General features: G+C 39.1%; 1 protein-coding gene across 1 annotated transcript in view; it reads left to right on the top strand.

The window, feature by feature from the left end:
- Positions 1-19,900, top strand: part of LOC144224954 (thrombospondin type-1 domain-containing protein 7B-like) — a 144,988-nt gene that overhangs the window by 89,941 nt on the left and 35,147 nt on the right. The window contains exons 4-6 of the mRNA XM_077756051.1: positions 3,225-3,416; positions 5,384-5,618; positions 14,211-14,326. Of these exons, the coding sequence (XP_077612177.1) occupies positions 3,225-3,416; positions 5,384-5,618; positions 14,211-14,326 (543 nt within the window). The remainder of the gene's footprint in view (positions 1-3,224; positions 3,417-5,383; positions 5,619-14,210; positions 14,327-19,900) is intronic.

The raw sequence follows: 19,900 nt of genomic DNA, 5'->3' as shown, positions 1-19,900 counted from the left end.
ATGTCTAAATTAGCCTGTATAGACAAGCTATCAAAATATTGGTAGGAATATTGACATTTAACTGCACAGAGGAGATTAGGTATATCAGTTTAAATGAGAGCTTAGGATTTAAAAAGTATTTGAGCACCTGATGTGAATACTAAGGGTGCTGAATGGTGATTGGGGAGGATGTTAAATTTGAGTCATGGCAAACCTGAACCACTGGGAATTTAATGAAGGCAGAGAGATAACAAAACTTGTGTGTCAGTCTAAGTCATTCAGAATTTGATGTCAAATAACGCTTCCAATGGGGGTTTTGTCTTCTCCTCATTCAGCTTCAGTACTGTCTTCTAAATATATTGTATTTTCATACCACCTATTCCTATTTCCTATTTTATTGATACTTTCATTACCTGAAGAATTCTTTCATTGGTACCAAGTTTCAACTTTTCTCTTTTTCTTTGTTGAAAGCCTTCTGCTATCATGGTAGTCCCCCAGACGACCTTCTCTTCCCTGAACTATTATAATATTTTCTGTTTTAAACACATATTTGCAACTTGGCATTTACTTTTGGACTAACTTTTCTTTTTATGTGTTTATTGCTCATCTCTAGAGTCATGAACTCTAGTGGGGTATATCATGGTGTATTATAATATAGTATATTATTGGGGTAAATCACTGATTTTTAGCCCATCATATGCCTTGGACATAGTGCACACTCATCAAATAATATTTGATAAATCTTATAACTCTTGAAGGCAGGGCTTTCTTAAAAAGTATTCACAAAAATACCACTTCTAGGAGATATTCTCCTCAAAAAAGGATGGTCGCTGGTCACATAAGCCTATAAGTTCCACTCTAAGAAATTTACACTGTGCATTGGCATTTTCAACATTCTGGGGGGAGGGGTTCAGTCATGAAACCAAGTTCACTATTTTAACTCAGCATTCACAGCTTTCTCCCCATTTTTTGTAAGAGCCCTACTAATACCTATTATGCTTCAAAAATGTCTTTTGAAAGACACTGCTTTAAAGTGGTTTGTGGGGTACCTGGGTGGCTTGGTCACTTGAGCTCTTAATTTCAGCTCAAGTCAGGATCCCATGGTCATGGGATCGAGACCCAAACTTAAGATTCTCTTTCCTCTCCTCTCCTCTCCTCTCCCTCCATCCCTCTCCCCTGCTTGCCCACTCATTCTCTCTCTCTAAAAAAACAAAAAACAAAAAACTAATGATAATAATTTTTTTAATTAACAAAATTTAAAACATAGAGATGCCTGGGTAGCTCAATCAGTTAAGCATCGGACTCCTGGTTTCTGCCCAGGTCATGATCTCATGGCTGGAGATGTGCTGGTGGTACATAGCCTGCTTGGGGTTCTCTCCCCATCTGGCCTTCTCCTGCTTGCACTCATGTGTGTGTGTGCATTCCCTCTCTTAAAATAAATAAATAAACTTAAAAAATTTTTTAAAAACTAAAGTGCTTTGTATAAAATACATTAATAATATTCACAAATGTGGAAATTAACTTTTGATTAGACATAGGTTGGGCATTTTGTGTGGCCTCCTTGCTTCTATATTTGGAAAAGCACTACCCCTCAGCTGTGTAGGCACATGTGCGTGTGTTTGTGCATGTGCATGTGTATGTGACAGAGGAGAGAGAGAGAGAGAAGAAGCATCTGTGTGCATGTGTATATACACGTACCATACAGTGTGGACTCAACCTGAAAATAGATTGAGACTAAAAAGAGAATGATTGGAACTGGTCTTTCAGCTTGATTATCTGCTAGAATCTCTATTACTTCTCATAATATGCTTGAAAAGTTTTATTTGTACCTCAGGGGCAATGAGCCTGACCTCATTTACAAATATGAGTGCAGATATTAACAGTATACTGTCTTATCCTCCAGGCAGTCTTGCTCACTGTCGGCTGGTTTTACTTACTTCCTCAGTAAAGGAATATCCATCTCCTTGGAATTAGACACAATGTAGTTAATGGGAAAAGCAGAAGTTTTGGAGTCAGAGGTTTTAATTTGTTTCCCAGCTCAGAACTATGTGACCCTGAGCACATTTTCTTTCCAGAACCATTGAGTTCTCATCTGTAAAAGAAGATGGGGTACACTTGCTTCCTGAGAACTTCTTATGAGGAGATACCCCATAAACATTAGTCCCATTTGTAGTAATTCTGTTTGTCAGGCAGATTATGACAGGAGAATTCCACAGGCATAAAGTCACACAGACAAAACTTCTCTTTCCTATAGATGCCGTTGCAAATATGTGTTACTACTCCAAACTATAAATGACATCATTATTCTTCATGTCTTCTGTTTTTATGAAGTGACGGTGTACAGGGGAAGTAGTATGAGTTGAACTATAATGAGGAACACTTGAATTCTAAGAATAGTGAGTAAATAACCCAAAAGAGATTTTTTAAATTATTATAATTATTTGAGATATAGAAAAGTAACTTAGAAGTTATTCCCTTAACATCTCTTCATTGCAAAACAAAACAACACAAAACAAACAACTATCCACCATTATTTTTATATATAAAATTTGGGGTTTGAGTAATTCATCAGATCATTCAAAGGGGGAATAATAAATGTATTAGGGAAAATTTAAGATGAGGCTTCAAATTTGTCTCAACATTATATAATAATTTTAATCACAAGTCCATTTCCTCCATGGTCTGGGATTATTTACCGCTGTGTACGAACAATAACAAAAACATCATTTTGCAATAATCTTGCCTAAAGTTACATTTTTGGAGGTAATTATAATTATATAATTATATAGAATTAGAGTGATATAATTCTTTGTAGCATGGAATAGAATGGTCAACATAAATTGAGGTTTTCAGGCCAACAGACCACTCTGGCACCTGTTTTGCAGAAAAAGATACATTTATTATGTACAGTTATCAATAGCACGTCAATCATGTCTATCTCTAGCCAGCCATGGCTAAATTGTTCCTGGAAGAAGCCCACTTTATCCCTGTGAAGGATGACAAATGAGAGTTTTGCTGGGGTATCTACCTTTCTAAATGCCAAATGATCTCCTGGCAGTTTTTCTTGACATAAATATTATGAATGGCTGAAGAAACCATCATTTTTCGCACTTTATTGGTTTAGACAGAAGGTGAAGTCTTCTCGGCTAAACTGAAGTAATAGAGGAAGCAATGAACCTAAGTGTTCCTTGGACTGTCCTCAATTGTGCGTGAATCAGCATCTGTCTCGATCTGGTTGATTACAGGAGAAGATGTATCAGGGAGTCTCTGCCCAGCATCTCCTCCTCCCGAAAGGATGGCTTGTGAAATTCCCTGCCGAATGGATTGTGTGGTGAGTGAGTGGACGGAGTGGTCATCCTGTTCCCAGTCTTGTTCAAATAAAAACGCAGATGGGAAACAGAGCAGATCAAGGATAATACTGGCATTACCTGGAGAAGGTGAGTAATGGTAAAGGGTTCAACAGGGGAGTCAATTGCCAAATTACTGTTTTTATTTTATTTTTTTCTCATAAGCACTTGAGAAGGTCATATTGTGGAAGTAGCCACATACAGGTGATTGCTCTATGGCCTGAATCCAAATTAAGTATCATTTCTATGCATGCTTTTTCTCTTTAATTCTCTAGTTTATCTATACTGGGCTTCTATATTTACATGAATTGCCATAGCCCAAACCTACGCAGAGCCCACGGCAATCAGATGGATTTTATTTTTCATTATACTTATTTTGGGGGAAAAAATAAACAAACACAAAGTTTGACACACATCCAGCTTGAGGTAGCTCACACATTTGGGAATATAATTGGACCATGTCTGGTAAAAAGAGCTCCAAATTAGGAATCAAGAGACATGGCTTCTTGACCAGGACCTGCCACCGGCATTGGCAAGCTATCTGATCTGTATGGCCCTGTTTTCTGTTCTGTCACACTGGCATGTTGTGAGAGGGAAGAAGATGAAGGCTCTGAAATGGCTTTGAAGAAGCAAAAATGTGCCATGGAAATGTAAACGGGTGACATCAGAACAAATTGGAGGAGCAGCAGTTTCTATCATTTATAGCAATAGTCCCTGTCCCCAGACACAAACGTCTTTTCTTTCAGGCTCTCCGTCGGCTTCGTCTGCCTCAGGCTCAGTAAGAACAGCAGGACAGTGTGGCCACTAGCTGTGAGAAGCTTCTTTTTAAACAAGACTCTGTTCTATCATCCTGGAAAATGGGCCAGGGTCAAGATGAATGAAGATTTTCATATTCTTAAAGTGCATTTGCTTCCCTCTCTTGTCTTTTATATTTCTAGAAAGAGAAAAAAGTCAGTAGTATTTAATGGGAAAAAAATAACAAGAATAACAAACCAAGGTCACAAATCTTTTTGAGCGTTTGGCCTGCTGAATAAAATATCATAGGGTGGAAGAGTAGGGGAAAGAAATCAATACTTTAGATAAATGCCAGTTTTTACATGGATATAAAAACATGAAAGAAAAGACAGTAATGAAATTTGATTGTCTGACTCATCCAAGAGTGTAAGGATGCACATCTGCCTGGTCTCCCTGCCAGTGGATAACACATTGTCAGATATTATTTCAGAGTTTCAGGATAGGCTCTCTTCTGCCAAACTTTAAGAGATACTTCTAGTTTCTCAAATTGCAGTAAAATGCATGGCTTGATGGAAGATGGGTGTCTTAAAATGATTCTCTAAGAAAAATAATGCTCTTAGGAAAAAAGAGGCTATATATAGGTAATGTGGGCAAGTGTATAGGTTTGACCTAATATCATTTCAAGGTCATGGGCTACAGTAGCTAACAGACTAACTTATGTAGGCATTGTGTTACTCATATAAAAGCAGATTTTTTCGGAGCTTATCTCAGAGACATGTGACCCAGAAGCAGGAAGTAGAATCTGGTTTTTTGTTGATGCTGTTGGGCTTTTGTTTTGTTTTTGATCTAGTCAGCATGTGCTGCTACCTATTATTTAGGAGGAAAAGTGCAATATATTGCCCTTAGATTGTTACTCAGGACAAAAGGACCATGGCCCTAGAATGGGCAGAAGGGTGCAGAGGCTCAGGCCTTTGAAATCCTGTGTCAAAAACTACCTTTCTGGACCATTAAAAGAGAAAAAACAAGGGGTCCCTGGGCAGCTCAGTCTGTTAAGCATCTGACTCTTGATTTGGGCTCAGGTTGTGATCTCAGAGTTGTGAGGTTGAGCCCTGGGTAGAGCCCCATGTAGCCTCTACACTAAGCCTGGGGCCTGTTTGGGAGTTTCTCCCAAAACTCCCTGACTCACATTCTTTCTCTCTAAAAGTAAATAAATATTTTTTAAAAAAGTGAAAACGGCAAAAATAAGAATTACAGTAACAACAACAGTCTGGTAAGAACAATAGCAAAAACTATGTATCCTTTTTTACTGTTATTTTTTGCAGGTGGAAAACCATGCCCCCCCCCTCAAGCCCTCCAAGAATATCGTTCATGTAATGACCATTCCTGTATGCAGCTCTACTGGGAGGCATTGCCTTGGGGGCCCTGTTCTGAAGACACACTGGTAACTGTCCTTAATGCAACCATTGGCTGGAATGGAGAAGCTACCTGTGGTGTGGGCATTCAGACACGGAGGGTCTTCTGTGTAAAGAGTCACGTGGGACAAGTGATGACCAAAAGGTATCACCAATAGTTTGTTGAAAGTGCATATGGGGACACGTGGGTGGCTCAGTCAGTTAGGTGTCTGACTTTGGCTCAGGTCACGATTTCACAGTTCATGGGCTCAAGTCCTGTGGTGGGCATTACACTGATAGTGTGGAAGCCGCATGGGATTTTCACTGTCACCCCTTCTCTGGGCCTCCCCCATTTGTGCTTTCTCTCTTTCAAAATAAGTAAATGAACTTTTAAAAAATTATAAAATACCTTAAAAAAGGAAAGTGCATATATATATATATATATAGTTAAATATTTTTAGTCAAAAACACTTATCAGTTAATGAATATGCTTCAGCCTGCACTAGAGGAAAAGGATTGTGTTCTGTTTGACCATTAAAGACTAGGAAATATCTCTCAAACAAAGATAAAAACAATTATAATACAGATTAGTAAAGTTATGGAAAGTAAATGTGGCCCACCAGTATTGGATCTGTTTGAGTAATCAGACATTTTTTTGACCTCTCAGTATTTTTGGCTCTTCTTCACCCACATAAAGACAAGGCCAGTGTGAAGGTAGTTCCCACTTTGAAAAGATATGGTTGTGTTATGCCCTTCTTTAGGTTCCATTGATCTTTTTTGCCATGGGCAGTAAATCCACATAGACATTTGAATAGACTACTTCATGCTTGCAAGTAGGTTATAATCTCATACATGTTAGACTCTGCACATGAAGACCTAAATTAAAAAACAAAACAGTAGGATAATTTAGACATGGGCACTAGGATATAGTTACGAAAAAGAGTCAGGGCCGATTATAAGTGATAGACAAAAAAGAATAATTAGGCAAAAAATTCAGCTGTGGGAGTTTCATCTCTAGATGACCTGACTCTTCCTCATTCCATGTGGGAAGCATCATGGGAAAGAAACTGCAAAGGGTCTACGCAGTGTACAGTGACCAGGTAACTTCCCTGTCCATGGAGATTTCCTAGTGGCCAAACTTGAACTAGTCTCCTTCTTGTGGTAAAAGATCCCACTCGTGGGATGCCTGGGTGCCTCAGCTGGTTAGGCATCAAGTTCTTGATCTCAGGGTCATGAGTTCAAGCCCCGCCTCGGGCTCCATGCTGGGAATGAAGCCTACTTAAAACAAATAAACAAACAAAACTATCCCACTCCAGTCACCGGAATGGTGGGTCACCAGGAGAGGCACATCCAAGCTTTTGTGTAGTGTCACAAACTGGGCAACTTAGAGTGCTTCCCTAGGAACTTCTAGATTGGGAATATGAAACCCTCTCTTCTTTATGTTCATGAGGCAGTCAGTATATGAACTGAGAGTTGCCACAGGCATGGTCCTGGGGGAAACAGCAGGTGAGGGGAGTGAAAGAGATGCTCAGAAAGAAGCAGAAACTGAAGCAGAGCACATCCTGGCAACATCAAGCCCTGGGCCCATCCCACTAAGTGTGTCCCTACCCTTCCTGGCAACATAGGCAGATACATTTGCTTGTCCGCCTGATTCAGTCCGATTTGTGTTGCTTTCTGGGACAACTCAAACAGCTGATTAATTTCACCTTGGGACATCTTGATGAAAGGCTCTGAGCCTTATCCACACTGGCATGGAAACCACAATCACTACGTAAGCAAAGTCAGAGGAGCTCAGATAAGGGAAGTGAACTCTGGAAGGCAGAAGTAGTGCAGACAGGCCAGATCCTGCTGGTGTTGTAGCATCAGAGGTGCAGATGGCTCAGCACATGCAAGAGAAGATAATATGACTTGAAGTGAAGCACAACCCCAAAGATCTTCTCACTCTCTCTTCCCAAAGGTGGCTTCCAAGAGGGCTGAAGTTGGATGTTCTTAATCGCACCAACCCCTGACTTTGGCAGTGTTTGGCATATAGCTAGTGTACTGTAAATGTGTTTGAAATCCACGAATGAACTAGATTTATGTGTAGGAAAGTTACAGGGTTCAACAAGGATTGGGTATGAATCACAGAAGATTGAGAAAAGCTGATGTCTATTTTTGTCCAAGAAAAATTATTTGATCTACCGTCATAACTTTTGGCAAAGGGGACTGCCATAGAGAGTAATGACTGGATCATTTGTATGATCTTCTACTCTTGTTAATTCATAAATGTTATTTCTGCTTCAGACCTGACTTGACATTGCTTGTGATGTTTTTTGGAGTGTCCGCTTATGTCAGTTATGTTTTACAACTCACCTGGTATGCATAGCACTACATGGACTGATTGAATCAATGGGAATTATAGCCAAACATGGAAAACAATGCTCACATATCACCAAGCTAAGGTGAAAATCTAATTCATGGGGTTATGGTAAAATTCTAAAAAGTTTATAAAGATATTATGCAGATATGAGAACTTCTTTTTTTGTTTTAATTTTTTTAATGTGTTTTTTTTTTTTTTTAATTTCTGAGAGAGAGAGAGAGAGAGAGACAGTGTGAGCAGGGGAAGATCAGAGAGAGAGGAAGATATAGAATCTGAAGCAGGCTCCAGGCTCTGAGCTAGCTGTCAGCACAGAGCCCGACACCAGACTCAAACCCCAGAACCGTGAGATCATGACCTGAGCCGAAGTCAAGATGCTTAACGGAATAAGCCACCCAGGCGCCCAGAGAACTCCTTTTATCTTGGGAAGGATTGTAATGTTCTTTTTATGATGTAAATTTTCAACTGCTTAAGAAGATGTATGAAATACTGACTTGAATATACAAATAAAACTAAGTATGTCTTGGGTATAGTTGTAAACCCTACATAAAATGCAGCAAACTGTTATTCCTTAGAATGATGAGAAAATTTAGCATATCTGATCTTCTCCCTAACACAAAACTTATCAGCTCTTGGGGCACATGGGTGGCTTAGCTGGTTAGGAGACTGACTCTTGATTTTGGCTCAGGTCATGGTCTCATGGTTTGTGAGTTAGAGCCCTGCATCAGGCTCTGCAGTGACAGAGTGACAGCCTGCTTGGGATTCTCTCTCTCCCACTCTCTCTGCCCCTCCCCTGCTGTGTACTCTCTCTCTCTCAAAATAAAATTTAAAAAAACAAAAACCTTTTTAGCTCTGAACCAAAACAGGGAACTCATATCCACTTGATATGAATGCAGTTTATTTATTAGCAAATGAACATTAGAATTGAGACCAACACCAAATAAATTATCACATTCAAAAGTCTATTTGGACATGAAAAATTGGATTGCATGTTCAAGTAGCTCCTATTCCTTTTCTATTCTAGAATTACTTCAAATGATTGTGTTTTTTTTTTAAGCCAGAACACATACATGTTATTATTACAGCTAATAGCCTCCAGTTTTGCTCAGTTTACCATCACAAAAAAATAAATTGCACAGATGTTTTCCCTAACACACATACAGACACACACGCACACACACACACACACACACACACACACGGTGGGGGAGAGATACAGAGAGAGACATTGCTAATTACTTTTTACACTGCTAATGAGGCTGGAGACTTAACAATTTAGGTTGAATTCTTACTGTATATCTCCAAACAACCCTGCTAAATATGAGGAACCTGAACTGGCTTGAATAAAATTAATTAAAAATATTTAGGTGAAGATTAATTGAGGTAAGAGATTAATACCTAGTGTCCAGTGAAACACATAGTGAGATAATGAAAGTGTCAGCAGAAAATACCCTTTACTCTGCCCTTTCAAAAATATATATTTTTGTTCTTTTTCAAGTGAAAACTATTGCAGTAGGAGAAGATTCCCTGCCATTTGTGAAATCCTTGGAGTGGGAGTAGGGGAATAGAAACAGAAAAGAAGGAAATATGCTGAGGAAGGAGGGCCTTTGAGGGGAGAGAGAAAGAGGCATGTCTCCATGGACCGGATGGCTAATATAATGTGTTTTATCTCCAAACCCGCTGCACTGGGAGGCAGAGTTCCTTGCAAGTTCTTGCTTCCCTGGGTTGGTGTTGTAGTTTCTATGCAGTTGCATAGGTGAGAATGTTACCATTGTGTGAGTAATAGAACTGATCATATCAGAAAATGAGAACTAGCCAGGGCACGAGTGGAACAGAAGTAAGAGTTTATTGGGATAGTTCTAGGGTTTTGTTTGGTTTTGTTTCACTATTTATTGTCTTTTTTTTTCCAGTTGCAGTGTATAAAAATAATAAAAAAAGATTAAAAACACACAACTCAAAGCCTCCTGAAAGCCCTGATAAGGCACTTTCTGCCTTTAATGTGAAAACACCTGGCATTGTGTAAGATATAATAATAGAGACCTCCATTTAAACATTTAATGTTGATAAACTTGGCAGGTTTGCCCCACCTCGCTGAGTGAGACGTACATTCGTTCCTGGGTTGGAGGATTGATCAAAGAAATGGAGCATTGTGTCTGCATCTTGATTATGGAGGCATAACTGAAAAATGGCAGGTCTTTGTAGCTCAGTTTGATGCATTTCAGCACAGTGTTTATAAGGAACTGAAGGCTACAGAGCAACAAAGAGATAATAGTTATAGAGCATTCTAGTGCTAATCCAGGGAAATACATGTGCTGAAATAAAATACATTCAGCCTTTTATTAAGACCACTGCCAATCCAGGGTCAGAATGTTATGCAAAATTAGGAAGTATATATTATGACAAAAACCAAGGGGCCATACTTTGTTTACTAAGTAAACAGTGAATCCATATGTTTCCCTGGATTGTAAGGCTTTAATTTTGTTTAGGGAATGACTGGATAAATTAGACTAATATCCCCAGGGGTTTATTTGTTTTTTGTGCTCCAATAACATTGAATACTATTGAATCATTTATTAAATATTTACACTGAGCCAAGATATGGCACATTTAAGATACAATATAAGATGGATTCCACATCAAGGCATTAAAAATTAGTTTATGCATTGTGCATGCTTACATAGACACACACACACACACACACACACAGAAACAGCATAAGACATGTCAAAAGCCTTTTTTGGTCAGTGTCAATACAACAATATAGAAAATAAGCCTTATAGTTTTTTTTTAAATGAAGGGCAGATGTGTTGCTGATGGTGAGAATATTTTTGAAGACTAAGAAGAAATTTATGCAAATTAGAAATGTGATGAGAGGATTCTTGAAGGGGTAGACACAATCCAAGGAGAAAGGAAGAGGAAGTTGAACCCCTGTGGAAAGGGGTTGCAAAAGAAATGAAGAAAAAAAACAGTTTTCACTGACAAGAGAATGTTTGGCTCCTATCAGACCAGAAGTCACATTCTAGGAAAGCTCTCAGTTCATGGCCTCTATAAAAGGAATATAACTTGAGCTTGATCTTTGCTATTGAGGAGATGATACCATTTCTCTTATGGACTTAAGGGAAGAAAACACAGAGAAAGAGGCTGTATTATGGAAAGTTGACATTATGCCCAGTAAGTATCTATTGTGCATGATGCTAATAAAGGGTAAATAAAGTAGACAACTTGAGTTCCCTGAAGGAGATTAACACCTGCTCCTAACTGAAGTGAGCAAAATCCCTGCAGGATCAGCCTCCTTCTTCAGAAAGCCTGAGGCCAGTGCCACAAATATTATTGAGCTTATTTTACCAATGCAAGAGTGATTGTGAAGTGCCTCGTTGGGCGTGGGGCCCCTGCTGCCCCACCAAGCACACAGGAACTTGGCGTTGCCAGAGTCATACTTTCATTTCTAACCATATACCACAGGCACTTTTGGAAAGGGGTTATAACAAACAGGAGCTCCATTTGATTTTAGTAGACCTTAGAGTATGAATAAAAGACTTGGGAATGATTTTAGTGTTTTTTGCTATCTCCAGTAAAGTATGACATAAATTTTCCTTACCCAAATAGCTCATTTAAGTAACAGTATATTCTGATAAAGACATTCCACTTTCTTTCTCTTATTTTGTTTATTGAATTGATCTCTTTGATAAATAGTGTCTCTGTGTATATTAAGTATAATTGATAACAATTATAAGCCACTAGAATCGCCTCAATGGCTCAATCCGTTAAGTAACTGACTCTTGGTTTCAGCTCAGGTCATGAACCCAGGGTCATGGGATCAAGCCTTGCATGGGGCTCCATGCTGAGCGAAGAGCCTGCTTGGGATTCTCTCTCTTTCTTCCCCTTCCACACTCTCTAAAATTAATAAATACTAATGATAATAATTAAAATAATAATAATACCGCTAATAACTAATTTACTGAACAGTTCTTTTTCTGTGAGTGTATGCATTTTCTTTTTTCTTTTTTTTTTATAAATAGTTTATNTTTGGCTCTTGTTGAGAGTGCTGCTATGAACATTGGGGTACATGTTGTGAGTGTATGCATTTTCTATTTTAACTTATTTTTATCAGTTTTATACACTTCATAGAAGAAAGAAAATAATACAGAGAAACTGATAATGGCAGTCAACAGGTCCCGACCATCTCATGCTCTGTGTAGTATCCCACATCTCAAACACAACCACAGCGACTTTTCAACAGTTGTTCTGTCTGTCTCTCTATTTTGACTGGGTGAGCCTCCACAATCATAACATGACTCACATGTTCACAAATCATAACATTTGTGTTATGGTTCACAAAGCATAACATGCAAAGACATATACAGCAAAGAGAATCCTCACGCTCACACCCCTGCTCCCTTCCACCACCCCCACCTCCTGTCCTGTCACTGACATCTACTGTATTAGTTTCTTACCTCCATCCATTATGTCTTTATGTCAATGCAAACAAGCACAAGTATATATCTGTAGGCCTCCTTCCTTTCTAATGTTTACCTCCGAACTCAAAATAATGTATTTTCCTCATATCATTCATAAATCTCTTCATTTGTCAATAAAATTGCCCATCCCTCAATTCCCTCTCTTGAAAGCACAAACCTGAGCCCATGTACACTAACTCCTGTCTTGACTCCCAGATGGTCGGTGTTCTGTTGGCAGGTTACATTAGTGCTTTGAATTAATCTCTTTAAAGCTTTATTTCTGTTTTCATTTATATTTAGATTGGCACTCTGCCTACCTGCTTTGTCAGATGAGGATAGTCAAGCCCCAACTCTGACTCCATCCCCTCCCATCTCCCCTGCTTTGTCCACTGTGCTTTACCTTACAGTGGTAAGAGTGATATCATGTACATTCTGGTCCATGGTCAAGTTCAGCCCCCATGTTTGGCTTATATATTGTTTGTATTCTAAAGTTTTAAAGCTAAGAAAATGTTTTTATTTTGTTAATTATCTAAATTGATGAGATCTGACGTTAGCCAGATTCTTCTCCATTTTTGGGTGACCAATTATTCTTCCTCTTCTCCTATAACCATTATTGTCTATTCTCTTACTTCTATGAGGTATAGAAAACTGGACAACCTTTGTGTTTGCACATTGGACATTTTGAATACATTTGGTGGACTTTTCATCTAAATTGTCATGTTTTTGTCAGCTCTGTGTTTCTTTTTAATTCATTATTTCCTTGTTAATTTTGTATCCTCTATTTTCTGTTATCTTCTTCTATAAGGTCAATTGATTGTCTGAACTTGCTACACTAATGTTTTGTACCATATGTTTTTCTCAAATGTCCTGTCCCCATGTAGCTTTGGGTGCATGTTTGATTATTTCAGGGCCTCAGTTTATCATCCAAAAATGATGGTTATAATGCCTCTCACTGTTGTCATTAGGAATAAATAAGAGAATGTAGCCAGAGCACTTAACTCAGCCCTGGATATCTCATGCTATTAAGCTTTACACACACTGCGATTATGTGCTTTATGAGGAACTTATGGGAAACAGAATTTTAAATGCAAATATATGTTGCTGAGTGCTTTCCTGTTTTTCTTCTTGGGATATCACTATTTTAGAAGATAATAAATGTGGTTTCTATTCCTCTGTATTCATAAAACAAATAAGTAGGCAAGAAAACAAAAATTTGATTGCCATTTTCTGAGACTTTAGTTCTTCTAAGTGATTATAAATTAAATAACTGTAGTATTTTCCTCCCAAGTATGAACATTCATTCTCAGCAGAGTAATGGAATTAAAGTGTTTCTCTTGTCAATGCTAGTTAGCATATTTGGCGTTTGCCTTCTGTCCAATTTTGCTTACTTCAGCTCTTCAATCCATGTGTTCAAAAGAGATACTACCAATTGTTTAAATATTCTAAAATTCCATTCATTATCAAAAATGGAAAGCAAATGTAAGTGGTTTTTGGTGGCTTTTGTTTCCCACTATGTTCATATATTGCCTTGTGTTTTCCTGTTCCTTTTGTAGTATATCACAGACTTGATATATTACCCTGAATAAAATGCTTTCCAAAAAATATATCAGGTGTGTTCATTCTGCAAAGAAATCAAATGTCACTTGAATTGATGCTGACGGTGAGACACTTTCTTGGCATTTGCCTTTCATTAGTTTCAGGCATTGCTGTTTTCCTGGACTAGTGAAAAAATATTTTGGTCTCCCGGTCAAGAGAGCTGAACTCTGCTTTGGCTCTGCCTCTGCCTGGGAGCCCTCGCAAGAGGCCTCACCTCCTTGTCTCTCTCTTCCTTGTCTATAAGAGGAAAAACAGAACTTCAGTGTTTTCTGTTCTGAAATCCTATAGTTCTATGCTAAACAACTTACTCTTTCCAGGAGGCACTGATATTGTCTCTTCACATTGACAGATGTCCAGATTCCACTCGGCCCGAAACAGTGCGTCCTTGTCTTCTTCCATGCAAAAAAGACTGTACTGTGACAGCTTTCAGTGAGTGGACGCCCTGCCCAAGGTCATGCCAACCAGGTCGGTGCATTCTGTTTTCTTAGTGTTTTCCTTCCCAACCACCCAAATTGTCTTCCCCACTATTGCATAAACGAGAGATTGTAGAATGGGAGCATCTTTATTTTTCATTTGCATGTCCCCCTGTGAAACAAGGTTGGAAAAATTTGTAAGTGAAGTCTTGGATTTCTAGATCTACCAGAACATGGCAGGGGAAACCTATTCCGCGATTCTGTGCCAGAAATTTCACTGGGGTGCTTTGCAGGAATGCTCACCTTCTCTTAACCCTGTGGTGGTATTTTGAACAGCCATTCAAATGTGACTCCTTATAAATCCTCAACACCATCAGTTTCTTTCTGGCTCCTGTATGCTGAGAGTCTGACTGTAGGCACCTTTATTAGACTATAGGGCCTTAAGCACTGTGCTTACACCACTGATAAATGTAAGCCTGTGGAAGAACAAGGGCCAATGCATGAAAAGTTTTGAATAAGTGCAAAAATTGGCAATATAAGATTTGTGTTTCTTTACTATAAACGTTGATACTTCTATACACCAAGGTGTATTTGCAGGGCAGTGATCCAAGATCCTAAAAAGCACATAGTACTTTGGTAGAATGACCCTCTTTAATGGAGCAAGTCTTTCCTCCCAGCACACTGCACTCCCCTGATGAGCTAATCCATGTGTAGATACCAGCACTCCTAGGCCAAAACTCCCATTTTTACAGAAGGCCTAGAATTAATACTTTGGTTCTTCTCCCATAGTCTTATTCCCTGGTCTTGGTCTTCTAGATCTTACCATTGCCACAGTAAGAAAAGGCAAATCCAAGAAAACGAAGGATGCATAGAATCGTAACCCTAGTGCCCAGAGTAAGTTGGATTTCATACACATAGCCTAGCCTCCTCTGGGTAGTTACATCTTCTTAAGCAAGATAAAGCTATATTTATCTTTAAATATAGCTCCTGGAAGCTCCTGGAAGAAGGGACAAGGAAGTACTGTCTGCAGCTCTGAAAGGAGAGAACCTGCCACAGAGGTTGAGAGCACCTTTCCTTGGGAAGTTCCATCCCTGCGCATCTAGGATCCCCTAAATGTTCTTTGACTCACACGTCATCATGGGAGTGATGTGAAAATATGTTGAGATAGATCTGCCTGAGACTTCAAACTCCCTCGTAGTGACTGGCAAAGGGATAGTGAAAGCTAATGAAGATTACTGTTGTCAGTGTCGTATAGCTCAATGGTGGGGAACCTGAATAAGGTTTTCATAATTGTGCCATTTCATCTTCTTAATGGCATTTTGTCACGGGATTAATATAGTTGTATCCAGTGAGCTTTCTGATGGGTAGAATTACAAATAAATATTTTGAATATGAAAAAGCTTTGAAAAATATAGTGGAATAATTTTCTGATCTTTTAAGGGATGGAAACAATAGTCTCTTCCAGGAACCTTTCCAAACTTATTCTCCTGCATGGGGATATAAAGTAAGGGAACTGAATGAACAGGGTTTGCAGAGTAACCAGGGGAATGTCATTTCCAGACAGAGGAAAAAGAAAATATTGGAAAATGCAAGAAAATAAAATAATATATGATGATGGAGTTTTATTGAGATTCAGCTGTTTCTTTTAGATTCTTCCTCATGAGAGATTAGCATAATTCCTCTGTTAAATGATTATAGGAAAGGAAAGACTGAATTCAAAAGAAGACCCCACTGGCAGCCAGGTATTGGTGTTGGAGCTGTCACGGTCCCCTGAAGGGAGGGAGGGAGGCATAGTCGTTTTATTGAGCCAGTGTCCTCTAGTGACCAGAGATTATTTCAGCTACTGCTCTTGCATGCATTCTACAAGAAAATTCTCTGCTGGCTGAGAGTCTTCTAGTGCTGGCTAAGGATGGAGGGATCGTAGAGCAAGTGAAATAATTGCTCTTCCAGCAATTTCAAATTTTATTTCAATTTCCAGAAATTCAATTAGTTATTTAAATGGTTGGCATTGTGATGAAAATCGTTCTAAGCCTCTGTGGTCCTTTTTTTTCCTCCAATTTTTCAAGCCTAGATAATTCTTTTCACAGCCTGGCAGTCAGGGGACCTAGAGGACCAAAGATTCAATTTTCAGATTTATTCCAACTTTCCACTTCAATCCTATTTACCCTCATGTTTAGTTTATACCTTGGGACCAATATATTATTAAATAACCATGGCTTAATTAGGAGAGACTATGTGAGGGAGGATAATATTAAGTGAAATTGTACCTCTAAACCTATGGTTCTCACACTTTATTGTCTCTGAATCACCTGGAAGTATTACTGAAATGCATATTTTGGGCTCCACAGCTAGAAATTCTGATTCATTAACTATGGGGTTGGTTCTCAAAAATGTGAGTTGTTAAGAACCTCCTCCTGAAAAGTAATATACTCTCCTTCTGGTGATAAAAAACCAAAAACATAGATCCATAAACAATCACTGCTTGAACTCCTGACATATGGCCTGTTTTCAGCTTCATAAATGCATTGTGCTCTTCCCAGCTCAACAGGTGTAGAGTGTGATGTCTGAGAACACAGATGCAGGAGCCAGATAGGCAAGACTGAATTTTAAAGTTTGCTCTGTGATGGGGACACATTACTTCATCTCTCTGTGCTTCCATTTCCTAGACTGAAAAACGGGTTTAAGAGTCATACCTACATGTATGGAAAGCACCTAGAGCACTGCCTTGCATGGAGTAAGCCCTGGACAAGCATTTCCATAGTTGCTCTGAGCCTTTGCACCTACGCTGTGTGAAGCTGACACTGTATTCAGATGCCCCTCCTGCTTCAACCCTGTGCATCCACAGGGACCTGCATTAGCGGCTTTTCCCTGGGGAGTGTTATTCTCATGTTTGAGATGTCCCAGGTGTGTTAGGCCGTCCCCAGCTCACTTCATTAAGTAGATCATCCCACGGCATCCTGCACATCCTCCTTTATGACATCCTTATCTTTCCATGTCAATATTGTGCTTGCTAGAAATCCATGAATGCAGAGACCATTTCTGTCATCTTCACTGATGGATCGTCTAAACTCAACACAAGATGGGGCATAGTTGTCAGTCAATAACTCTTTTTTGAAAGGACAAATGTCCTGTAAAGAGAGAGAATGGTATGACTTTGAATCTACGCAGGATATTGTCTGTCCTTGAGAATGTCTTTCCAAATATACTTTGGATAATGATGCTCTTAAATAATACTTCTCAAACTTAAATGCTCATACAAATCCCCTGGGGAATCTTAGTAAATACAGATTTGAATTCAGTAGACCTAGGTGGAGCCTAGAATTGTACCTTTCTGTAAGCTTCCAGGTAATAACTATATCTTGGTCACAAATCTCCAGGCCCAGGTGGGGTTCATTAGAAATTTTTGAGCAAGGCAATGACATGGTCAAAGTTGCAAGTGAGAAGCATAGACGAGGAGCAAATCAGCAGGTGGGCAGGTGAGGGGCTGTGTAGGGTGAGGAGAAGTGATATCGCCTAAACTGAGAGATCAGGAGAAGCATGGGCCAGAGCAGGCAACAACGTTGGCTAATGAGGAAGGAGGAGCTTTTGTCTTACAGGTGTGATTTCAGATTGGGTCATCAAAGTTAAGAATAGTTTATGTTCATAGTCTCTAAATTTGGCTACACAGTAGAATCACCTACAGATCTCTAGGATATACTTTTATGTTTGGATTCTACGTTAAGACCTTATGACGTAACAGGTTTTCATATGATCAGGGAAGCACTGAGTGATATGGACTTCATATCTCTCTCAGAGAGCCAGGGGGGATGCAGGGGCCTGAGTATACCAGGAATGATTTGTGCCTAAGCATTGGGTGAATTGTGTCAGCTTTTATTTGCTCCCGGCTGGGCTCATGAGCTAAATCCTTATGACTTCAAAGTATTCTCAAGCCATGAATGCTCTCTAGCTAGTGGTCAGCCACTGCTCTGGCCTTCATACTCCTCCTTGCCTGAGTCTCTCCTAAAATGATTAATGATAGTCACACATTCTTCTAAGAAAATCAGATATTTGTCAAGCTGTGGCCTTGTTGTGGTCTCTCTGATTTTTACGCCCCAGTAATAAATTATCCAAATGATCAAGAATCATCCTTCGGGGGCACCTGGGTGGCTCAGTCAGTTGAGCGTCCAACCTGGACTCAGGTCACGATCTCACGGTTCGCGGGTTCAAGCCCTGCATCAGGCCCTGAGCCTGGTTCGGATTATCTATCTCCCTGTCTCTCTCTGCCACCTCCCCACTCTGTCTCTCTCACTCTGAAAAATAAACGTTAAAACGATTTAACAAAAAAAAGAATCATCCTCTGGTACATTCTTGCTGTTTTCTTTAATTCTTCCTTCAGCCTGTAAAGCAAAGGACTGCCTGAAGTATCCAATATTATTTGTTTAATGATGGCAACAGTTTCCTTATTGTGGAGGTTCTCAGCCCTGTGGAGATTTTTTTTTTTTTGTATCAATGTACCAATGTCCCAGATTCACCCTAGGCCATGTTAGTCAGTATTGCAATATTAAAACTCTCCTTCAGTGACTATTAATAAGTGGGCAGGGATGAGAAACATTTGGTGCTTTATACTTTGCAACATGCCTTCACATACATTTTAACCTGTTGTAAGAGACCATTGATAATTGTTTGTCTGGGTGTTATTGGGAATTAGTCTTGGCCATCACACTTCATGCTCTTCCTTTAAAGTCAGAAATCAATACTGATTTTCCAGGATTTCTCTCAGGTTATCTTTAAAGGGGTGCACTTTATGTTTTCAGCATTGAATGATATGAAATTTCAGATGTATACATAAATTAATACAATGTTAATGCAAAATATTAATGATCAATAGAATGTGCTCTTATGTTACCCTCATCAGGTGGAAACAATCACCAACTTATCCGCACTCTTGTTTTCCCCATGCTAACATCATCCCCCTTTTCACCACCCCTCCCATGGATAATTTGAAATAATTCCCAAATGTGTATACCACTTCCATAGAAGGGAAAATACATAGGAGGTAAAGCTATCAGACTGGAAGATAAAATGTGCCATATTCAAAATAGCTCTTCTTGTAAATTCCTAGAAACCATTGAGCTAATGATTAATTATTTGTCAGTATCAATAATTAAAGGCTGAGGGAGCTCCTTTAACTTTCATCTCTAAGGNGGGCAGGCAGGAGAGCAGTGTCATGGAAACAGGAAGGCCAAAGGCAAACTGCTGCTGGGAATTGGTAGGAAACTTCATTTGGTGGCAGCCTTTGTTCCTGTTCAAACCTCCTGGAGATATGTCTTGAGGTTTTCAGTATCAAAGACAGTAATTCTTTCTAAATGCCAAGGTGGTATAGCGTAGCGATTAAGAGCATGGGCTCTCAAATCCTACTGTTGCCATAGAAGTCACTTTAGATTCCCTTTAAACTTGCTGTGTTTCAATTTCCTCCTGTATAACATGAGAGAGGATATCAGCATCTACTTCCTAGTGTGGTTATAGGGATTAACAGAGAACAGGGCACATTAAAGAATGTCAAGTACATGGAAATTTATTATTATTATTATTATTATTAATATTATTAATATGTAAATCTCTAAGAACAGAGAACTTTCTTTCATTA

This window comes from Crocuta crocuta, unplaced genomic scaffold, assembly GCF_008692635.1.
Source record: "Crocuta crocuta isolate KB4526 unplaced genomic scaffold, BGI_CrCroc_1.0 scaffold932, whole genome shotgun sequence".
Taxonomy (NCBI): domain Eukaryota; kingdom Metazoa; phylum Chordata; class Mammalia; order Carnivora; family Hyaenidae; genus Crocuta; species Crocuta crocuta.
The sequence above is the reverse complement of the archived record's forward strand: the minus strand, read 5'-3'. Positions and strand labels throughout refer to the sequence as shown.